The 9,837-nt window shown below is 57.8% G+C and overlaps 1 protein-coding gene across 7 annotated transcripts in view; it reads left to right on the top strand.

The window, feature by feature from the left end:
* Window positions 1-2,951: 2,951 nt before the first annotated feature.
* The window catches only part of TCF3 (transcription factor 3), an 81,870-nt gene continuing 74,984 nt past the window's right edge, over window positions 2,952-9,837 (top strand). For all 7 annotated transcript variants that reach the window (XR_009420070.1, XM_059489506.1, XM_059489503.1 and 4 more), the window contains exons 1-2: window positions 2,952-3,114; window positions 5,175-5,276. Coding sequence is in view for 6 of the 7 variants with exons in the window: in XM_059489506.1 (XP_059345489.1) it covers window positions 5,202-5,276 (75 nt within the window). In the remaining variant the exon portion in view is untranslated. The remainder of the gene's footprint in view (window positions 3,115-5,174; window positions 5,277-9,837) is intronic.

The raw sequence follows: 9,837 nt of genomic DNA, 5'->3' as shown, positions 1-9,837 counted from the left end.
AGAGGAGATGTGGCAGAAGGTGGTGAATGTACAGAGCAGCACTGAGGCAACGCTCAACTTCCTTCAGGAGAGCTGCAGAGGGACTGGGGACAAGGCCTGCAGGGACAGGACACAGGGAATGGCTCCCACTGCCACAGGGCAGGGCTGGGTGGGAGACTGGGAATCAGGAATTGGGGAATCCATCCCTGGAATGGATTTCCCAGAGCAGCTGGGGCTGCCCCTGGATCCCTGGCAGTGCCCAAGGCCAGGCTGGACAGGGCTTGGAGCAGCCTGGGATGGTGGAAAATGTCCTTCCCCAGTGCATGAGGATGGACCAAGATGAAGTCTAAGGTCCTCTCCACCCAGACTGTTCCATGATTTTATGATTCCATGTGCCTTGGACCAGCACCTCGCTGCCAGCCACACCCCCATCCTTGCTGAACTGGGGCAGGGGCCATCCTCACCCTGCAATGATCCATCCCTGATGACAGGAGATGACTTTGGTCAGTGACCCCATTTAAATGCGGGCAATTCTTTCCACTTTAAAAAAAAGAAAATAAAAGCCAAATGGCCCAAAGCTGCAGGTGACAGCTGGCCCCAGATCTGGCTGCAGAGGGGTCAGGCACAGGGAAACCCAAACCAGCGCTGCTGACAGATGAGCCTGGAGCTGCTTTAGCCAGGGAGAACAGCCCAGCTCCTCCAAGATCCCTGGGTTGGGATCCAGGGTGGATGCAGGCAGAGGAGCTGAACCCCTGCCCACACCTGCTGCAGCCACGTGTTTGTACCTCCAGCACCTCCTGAACCACAAGTAACTGGGCAAAGCTCCGTCCATCCACCCCCACACTGAATCCCAGTCCCTCAAAAACCCACTAGAGAAGAGGTGGGGGAAACAGCTCGCAGGACCCTGGGGAATGATACAAACTCCCTCAATCTAGAGAGCCAGACAGACAGACATTCCACAGTCCCATTGGCACCTTTGATCCCAGGCACCTGCCAGCTGCTCCCAAGTGCCAGCACTGGCTACAACAGCAAAGTGGGCAGGGAAATCGGTGGGGAGGTGAGGAGTTCTGTGGGTGACATGAACAGTGGGACCCAGGGCACGTGGTGAGACAGAGCTGTGTTGTGGGGTCACACGCTGGAGAGAAGGGATGGGAAACCACAGGGGCCTACAAGGGCTGAAGAGGGATTGTGACAAATAATGAAGTTCAACAAGTTCAAGTGCAACATTCTGCACATGGGTCAGGGCAATCCCAAGCAAAAGCACAGACTGGATAAAGAAGAGATCAGGAGCAGCCCTGGGGGAAGGACTTGGGCTGTTGGTGGGTGAGGGGCTCAGGCTGCCCCAGAAACCCCCCCTGTGCTGGGCTGAGCCCCAGCGTGAGCAGCAGGGCAGGGGGGGATTCTGCCCCTCTGCCCCTGGGCTCAGGTCAGACCCCACCTGCAGAGCTGCCCCAGCCCTGGGCAACAGCAGCAGGAGGACGTGGGGCTGCTGCAGCCAGGCCAGAGGAGCCACGGAGATGCTGCCAGGGCTGGAGCCCCTCTGCTCTGAGCCAGCCTGGCACTGCTGGGCCTGCTCACCTGGACAGGAGAAGGCTCCAGGGACACCTCAGAGCCCCTTTTGGGGCCTGAAGGGGCTTCAGGAGAGCTGCAGAGGGACTGGGGACAAGGCCTGCAGGGACAGGACACAGGGAATGGCTCCCACTGCCACAGGGCAGGGCTGGGTGGGAGACTGGGAATCAGGAATTGTTCCCTGGCAGGGTGGGCAGGCCCTGGCACAGGGTGCCCAGAGCAGCTGTGGCTGCCCCTGGATCCCTGGCAGTGCCCAAGGCCAGGCTGGAGGGGGCTTACAGTGACCTGGGACAGTGGGAGGTGTCCCTGCCATGGCAGGGGGTGGAACGAGACGAAATTTGAGGCCTCTCCGCACCCAACGAGCTCCAGGATGTCTCCCACGGACTCTCCACCCCAGCCCCGTTGCTCTTCAGGGCCCGCTCGGTCCAGGCCTCGGCGCTCCCCGGTGCCCCCACAGCAGGGCTGCCCCGGCCCCACCACCCCCGGGGCTGCGCTCTGCCGGGGGCACCGCCATCCCCAGCGGCGCGGAAGGTGCCCCGGGGCCCCCGAGGGGGCGGCGCGGCCGGGCCACGGCCGCCACGCAGGTCCCGCCGGGCCCCTGCGGCCCCTCGGCGGGGGTTCCGGGGGGCGGCGGCTACGAGGCAGCAGCTGCCGGGCGGGGGCTCCGCGACGGGACCCCCGGGACCCCGGCCCTGCGCGCCCTGCCCCGCCGGGGGCCCCGCCGGCGGCGCGGGGGGGAGCCGAGCTGTGGGCGGCCACGGCAACCGGCGGCCTCCCCCGGCCCCGCCCCGCCCCCCGCTCGGTGGGCGGGGACCGCGACAGCCTGCACCCTGGTTGGCCGCAACACCTGCCAATCACAGCAACAGAGCATTTCCATTGGCTGGGGCCCCGCTGCCTTATCAGTCCATCTCGCGGAGCTCCGGTGTCGTCACCGTCGCTGCTCGGCCAGCCGCCCGTCCCCGTCCGCTAGGAAATGTAGTCCCCGCCACGGCGCTGCCCCCGCCGCGCCGCCACCGCCCCGTTCCGCCTGCCCGGGCGCGGCCACGCCAGTGCCGGTTCCGTGAAGCCCGTGCGTCTCGGCATCACCCCCCTGGCTCCCCACTGTTTGTGCGGGCCGCGGAGCGATACGGCGGGGGCGGGGCGTGCGGCCGAGAGTCGTGAGGGCGTGCGGGGGGGAGGCGGCAGAGGCGGGCGCGGGGGGGAGCTGCCGTCGCTGCTGCTGCTGCCGCCGCCGCGCGGGGAACTATGCAGGGAGCGCGGGGCGGGCGGGCGGAACAGCGGCGGGAGGCGGAGCGGCAGCGGCGGCCCCGGCGGCGGCAGCAGCAGCAGCAGCAGCGTTAGGGCCCGGCCCGGCGCGGGGCGGGGCCGCGGGGCGGGCCGGGGCGCACGCGCCGCCCGGTGCGGGGCGATCGCGCCGCTTCGCTACATTGTATCCGCCGGCGGCGGAGAACAATAGGCGCCGCCGCCGCCCCCGGGCCTGGGCGCCGCGGCCGCCCCCGCCCCCGCCGCGACCCCCGACACCCTTCATGCGCTTCCCCTGCCCCGGGCGCGCCGGGCCTGGAACAGGTAAAAAACAAAATAAAATCAAATGTAGGAATAATAAAATAATAACCACGCCAAGCCGGCCGCGCCGCCCCGGGGCTGCGCGGAGCGGGGGTCCCGGCGCAGCGGTCGCGGGGTGCCGGAGCTGTGGGTGCCGGTGCGGCGGGGCTCGGAGCGCTCGGGGTGCGGGCGCGGAGCGGGACGGGACGGGCTCGGCGCTATTGTCCCCTCGGCAAAGTTTGCCGGGGCCGGGGGAAGGGGGGCGGCAGCGGCGGGGCGGGCTCGGGGGGCGTGCGGGCCGCGGGGAGGGGGTGCGCGGTCCCCGCCGGGGAGGGGGGCCCGGAGCTCCGTCCTGCCGCGAACTTCAGCCGAGCACAGCCCGCCGCGGCCGCCCGGGGGTCCCGGAGCCCCTTCCCGGCTCGGGAGCCGCGGGACCCAGCGCGGGGGCGGCAGCTTCGGCTTTCCCCCCCGGCAGGGAGGGGAGGCTCGTGGGGGCCGCTTCGCCCTCCTGCGCTGCCCGGTCTGGGCGGGGGCTGCCGGCCGGGACCCCCTCCCTACGGCACGGGGGGCAGCAACAACTTCAGCCCCGGCCCGCGGCCGTCCCGGGGCAGCCGAGCCTTTGTCCGGGCCGGGGAGGGACCCCGGGGGCGCGGACACATCTGCGAGGGGGTCCTGGCCCGGCGCCCCGGCCCCGCGGGCTGCGGTGCGGTCAGAAAGTGTGCGTGGAATAAATAAAAATAACCTTCCCAGCCTGGCTTTGGGGCGGCCGAGGGTTTTGTTCACGTTGTCCCCCGGTGCTTTGGGGGTGCAGGGTTTGGGGGGCTGGGATGAGATGTACCCTGCTCCTTCCACGGCTTCTCTCGTATCCCCCAGCCCCACTTGAGGCACCGGGACAGAAGGTTGGGAAAGTGGCTTTAAAAACACTGACCAGATGCACTGATGACACTTTGAAAATGGCTTTTCAAAGAAAATGAAAATAAGAAAAAAAAAAAAGAAAAAAAAGAAAATTCCCGGGCTGTTTTTTATAGCGGTGAAGGCTTTTAACACGCTGGGCTGATTTCAGCCTTTTTTTATGAAACTTCATTGAAATGTAGTGGCTAAGCCTACAAACACTTTGGATCATGTGGAGTTTTCTTTTTTTTCTTCTTTTTTTTTTAACCTTACGATTAATGAGTTAAATTTATTGGCCAGCTGCCCTTTGTAACCATGAATGAGTTCCTAAAAAAAAGGCCAAAAAAAAAAAAAGGAATCTTTTATCTCATCCCAGGCCTCTCTTCCTCCCTCCCAAAGAAATATTTTTCTATCATAGCAAGCTGGCCAAAAAGATCAATCTCCCTTTTGAAAAAAAATAATCTGTAAAATTAGGAAGAATAATATTTACCTATCTTGCAAGGTTGCCTGGAGGGCTTTATTTTTGCAAAAAACACTCCGAAAACAAAATTTTTTTGTTTCCAGCCCCTTTTGGGAGTGGAGAGGTTCAGTTCTCACTGAGCACGGCCTGGCTGGGCATCCCCAAACACAGCCCCTGAAAAAGCAGCTGCAGGTGCTCGGCGACCCGAAGGAAAGAGCTGTAACATCAGACTTTTTTTTTTTTTTTCTTTTTTCTTTTTTTTTTTTTTTAAACAAAACTCGGCAAGGACAAGAGAGCCTCCTGCGGGGAGCAAGTGTGGGGGAAGGCGAGGGGGCGAGCTGAGCCAGACAAGCGCCTGAGTGATAACTTGCCTGAACCCTTTGATAAATGAGTTCACTCTTTTTTTTTCCCCCCCCTTTTTTTATTTTTTTTTTCTCCTTTTCCCCCCCTTCATTCGCCACACGCCAGGAACAGAATTGGCCTGAACTAGTGGAACTGGCAGCAAAAAACTAACATACAAGTGTGTCTGGTCAATAGCAGGCTTGTTCCTGCCGCTGGGTGCTGTGTGAGGACTCCGACTGTGCTCTGGCCCCGCAGTTGGACGCTGCCGACACGCTCAGGGCTTTTCTTTTCTTGCCCCTCCGCTCTGTCTTTTTAAAATATTCATCAATGGGGTGGGTAGTTTGCTGTAGTCATTAAAATATCTCTCTCCCCTCCCCCTCGCTTTCTGCAGGACTGCCACTGTTGAGTCTGTGGGAATATGAATCAGCAGCAGCAGAGAATGGCTGCAGTTGGGACAGACAAAGAGCTCAGTGACCTGCTGGACTTCAGTATGGTGAGCGAGCGCGGCCGGGGGGCTGCGCAGCCCCGGGGCTGGGAGCTGCACAGGGGAGGAAATGTGAGCCTGTAAATTGGACATGATGGCTTTCAGATGTGCCGTGTTTGTGTGCGTGCACATGTGCTGCAACTTGTTTATTTTCAAGTTAAAGCAAAGCCTCTGCCCCTCCTCTCCCCCTCTTCCCCTCAAACGTGTGTTGTTCCCTCGCAGGGAAGGCAGAGAGGTTTCTTCTCTGGATGGGAAATTTTGGGGGAATTAACAGAGTTGTGTGTTCTCTGTTTAAATGCTCACTGGGTGACTGTTTCTGCAGCCGTGCAGAGATGTAACTTCAGTAGCTGATTAATCAAGCTTTTTTCCTCTCCCTAGATCCAGACTATTAAACTTTTGCTCCCACAGGTTATTTTGTCACAGTTTGAAATGTGTCCAAGCTCTCCAGCGCGTTATTTTTGCAGGAGTTGGACACTTGTGCTCCCCATGCTCTGCTCTTCTGTATCCTGGAAACCTTGAGTTGCATTTAGGAGCTGTTTATTTTCTAAGAAGCAGGACCTAAGAGTTCCCCCTGAAGGGTGTGCACAGCTCGGGGGGAGGAGAAGTCCCTTTAGTCACAGCAGAGCGGGGCTAGTCCCTGGCACATCCCGCTGTGGCACTGCCAGCGCTGCTGCCTCTGCTTGGCAGGTGTCTGGTGGAGGGCAGAGCTGCTGTTCAAAGGCACATAACTGTCTGTTGGGTTCCTCTGTTGTGTGCTGCACCCTCATGGCACTCCAAGCCTGTGTCTTGCTGTGGAGATAAGCAAACGTGCTGCAGAGATAGAAACAACAGCTCCAGGAGGGGGAATGGCCGTGAGAGTCACCCCAGCCTGGGTCACCCAGCCCACAGCCCTGCTGGGCTCGTGTTCCTGCCCTGTGGGGAGAAGGGACAAACAGGGGTGGCAGAGCTGGGGTCACCTGTGGCACCTGGGGGTGTGCTGAGCCTCATCTGCTGTTCTGCATCCGCACACTGAGTTTCAGCCCTGGGAAATAAAGCTTTTTCTACAGCTGGGGGTTGTACCTGTCCTCACAGGGCTCTGGGGGGTGTCTCTCAGCCCCCCAGAACAAATCTCCTGCAGGAGAGGCCCAGTGCTTCCAGTTTCATACTTCTGCTGGGAGGCTGCTTCTGTTAAATTGCTGGTCATGGGCTTTTCTGGCAGAATGTTTTACCGTGGGTACAGGGACTGCAGTGATGGCATCCCTGTCAAACCAGGAATCTGTTCAGAGTTTTCTGGGGTTATTTGTCCTCTCAGAGATCCTGCAGGTTGGCAGGAGCCCTGGGGCTTTCCACCAACTGCACTTTGGGTCAGTAACCCACAATCTGCTCCCTGATGGGGGCTGCAGCAGCTCCTGCTTCGCTTTTTCTCCTCCTTGGAAAAAAAAATCAAAAAATCCCATTCACCATTTAGAGCTTTAAAAACCCCCAAGACCTTATTTTCCAATTTAACCAACCATCCTCATTTGCATGCCTAGAGCTGTATTCCCAGGAGGAGTCTTGACCTGGTCCCTCTGTCCACAAATATTTCTGTCCTTGGAGGTGAATCCACGCCAAAAAGGTTAAATTTGGGGTTGGATTCAACGCTCTTCCACTGGTGTAATTCTGAGAAGGACCAGAACTCACCCTGTGCTCTCCAAGGCTGGTGTGGGGGTGCTGCTCACAGCACCAGGGCCTGTGGATGTCATTTGCCAGCAGATGATTTGGAGATGTTCCCTGCAGGATCCCTTGGCCGATGGGCTCTGGCGCAGCCTGGCCTGCAGCCAGCTCTGTTTCACAAACCCTCATCTCCACACACCCTGCTCCTCTCTTTGCATAAAGGGAATATTAACAGCTCTCCTCGAGGATGAGGAGCTGAAATGGAAAAGCTTCCTAGACAGTAGATGGGTCTGTTGAAGAGGTGCTCCATGGTGTGCTCTCTCTGTGTCCTTGGGATACAGGATTTTTGACCACAAAGCTCGCTCTTTCAAGTGTATTTATATTTTTCTTTGAATAAACAGGAGTGGAGCATTGGTTCGGTAATCCTCTCCAGGAGAGTAGAGGGGAGGGAAAAGTAGAGATACTCAGAGCAGCTGGAAGCATTTGCTTGAGATCAGTATTTTGATTCCTTTTTTCTAGGAAAAATGTGTTCAGCCCCAGCAGTCTGTGGTCCAGCCCTGCAATGTGTTTTACTGTGCAGGGAGGGAATTTTAAGGCCCTAAGGGGGTGGCATGGCCTGCCATGAGTTCCTGGGGTCAGTAAATGACAGGGTTGTGTGAGATGCTGCAAACTGGGATTGCAGTCCGGAAAGAAGAGACTTATCCCCTCTTTAATAAATAAATCTATTGGGTAGATATTGAACACTCACCAAAGCTTTGTGGCACTGTAATTTGCCAAAAGGGCGAAATTCAAAGGAATCGGTAAGTGAGCAGGAGTCAAAGGAAAGGCCCAGTGATGGTTTGGGGTGTGCATGGCAGCACACTTGCCTCTACCCCCAGATAAATTGCCTTTTCTAATTACCCCAAAGTGCAGGTAATTTGTAAGCTTGCCTTCACCACTGCTCCCTGGCAGCAGGCCCAGATGGGCTGCCAAATCTGGAGAGGAGCTTTCGAGAAAACATCCTGCCTATAGACCTGAGTGGGCAGCTCAGCCTATGGCTTAGGCTGGGCTTTGGTGGCTGCCAGGCTTTGCCAGGCTGTGTATGGGGGAGCTGCCCTCGGCCTCTGCTGTTGGGAGATGCTCAATCACAAGGACTTGGATATGAGGGCAAGGTTCTTCCCCCTGAGGATGCTGGGCACTGCCCAGGCTCCCCAGGGAATGGTGCCAAGGCTGCCAGGAGTGTTTGGACACAGAATTCCAGAATCACTGGGTTGGAAGAGACCTCCAAGATCATCGAGTCCAGCCCAGCCCCAACACCTCAACTGAACCCTGGCACCCTGTGCCACATCCAGGCTCTCAGGGGTGCTCAGGGTGGGATTGTTGAGGTGGCTGTGCAGGGACAGGGGCTGGGCTGGATGATCTTTTATCCCTTCCAACTCAGGGTATTCCAGCATTCTAGGACTTCTTGTGGTTATCCCAGGCAGTGTCTCAGCTGTGCCAGCACTGGTGTGCAGTGGGAAGGTGCCACACAGGTGTCCTGGCTGGGCTCTGGAGGACAGGGTCACCCCAGGCAGGGGACAGGGGGGCAGAGCAGCCCTGGGGGTGTTGGTGGCACCGAGTGCCAGCCGAGCTGGGAGCGGGCGCATGCCAGTGCCAGCCGGGGGCTCTGGCAGGAGCGAGGTGCTGCTAACAGCCATGATTATTAGCAGAGTATTAACCATATGCTGCGGGGAGCTGCCTGGCACAGGGGGTTTCTGGCTCTCTGCAGGGTGGGCAGGGGCTTGAGCAGTCACACAGGACCTGCTGCTCTCGCTGCACCGCGGCTCCAGCCCCGCATCCGGGGGTGGGAGCCGAAGTGTTGGCAGCAGGCAGGGCTGGAGCAGCTCCTGCTGCTCTGCTGGAGGAAGCTGAGGCCGTGCCCTGCTCCAGCCAAGGCCCAGTGCCTGCATTTCCATGGTAAAACTCAGAGTTCTGTTCAGAGTGAAGCAGCTGTGGAGTTTAAAGTTTGACTTCACACACACAGTGGGCATTTGGGACTGGAGACAGGAAGGTCTGTCTTAAGTGAACAGGTATAACATGTCCATGTATTTTGAGTCAAATTCCCTCTTCTCCCCAAATTAACAGCTGGATGCTTTCCATGCTGCGAAATAGATTTTGGGTTTGGAGTTCAGGCCTGAGGTTGGTTCAGCCTGGAGTTCATCAGGTGGGAGAGGAGAGAGAATGAGCACTGATTTAATTTGAAAAGAATTGCACTTCTAGATGTGCACAATAAATGACATGCTGCTTGATGTTCCTCGTTTCTGGCAAATTCCCTTTCTTTCTTGGGAGTTTGCTGTATGAACTGTGGGGGTCTCTTGGCTATAACCTCCTCAGAGGAGGGTGCAGGCATTTGGATCTTCTCATGGTCTGGATTTGCCTCTTTTACCCAGGGAGAAACAGGGGAGAATAAATTCTTTGGAAGGGGTGGAAATTGAGCTAGGAGGGAACGAAGAAGTTGTTGTCAGCTCTCAGGGAGGCTGGAGATAGGGCTTGAAAAACCAAATACAGCAACTTAAGATAGGGGATTTTACATAACCGTTCAAATCTACATTATTCAAATCTAACAAAGGCCAACTAATGACCCAATTACAACTCTTGAGAGCTCTTGGGTCCCTCAATGCCTGGGTCCCCTGGTAGGTGCCAGCTCCGGTTCATCTCCTCCCTCCCCCCAGTTTATTTTTAAAGCAGCATTTAAAAGCAGAAAGGAAATTTGCAGTGGGTGGATGAACTTTGCCTCTGAGCAGCACACGCCAGCGAAGGCACTTCATGTATGACTTGTGCCGGGCTCCTCAGGGCAGCTTCAGCCCACACCACAGTGGAAAAAGAGGCTGGGAGCAAGAAAAAAGCCCAAAACGCCTCCTGTGGTTGGCAAGTGATAGATGTGGAGGGGTAACCTGGGGTTCTCCGCTCCCATCACCCT

The sequence above is a fragment of the Ammospiza nelsoni genome, chromosome 27 (assembly GCF_027579445.1).
Source record: "Ammospiza nelsoni isolate bAmmNel1 chromosome 27, bAmmNel1.pri, whole genome shotgun sequence".
NCBI classification, from domain to species: Eukaryota; Metazoa; Chordata; class Aves; order Passeriformes; family Passerellidae; genus Ammospiza; species Ammospiza nelsoni.
The sequence above is the reverse complement of the archived record's forward strand: the minus strand, read 5'-3'. Positions and strand labels throughout refer to the sequence as shown.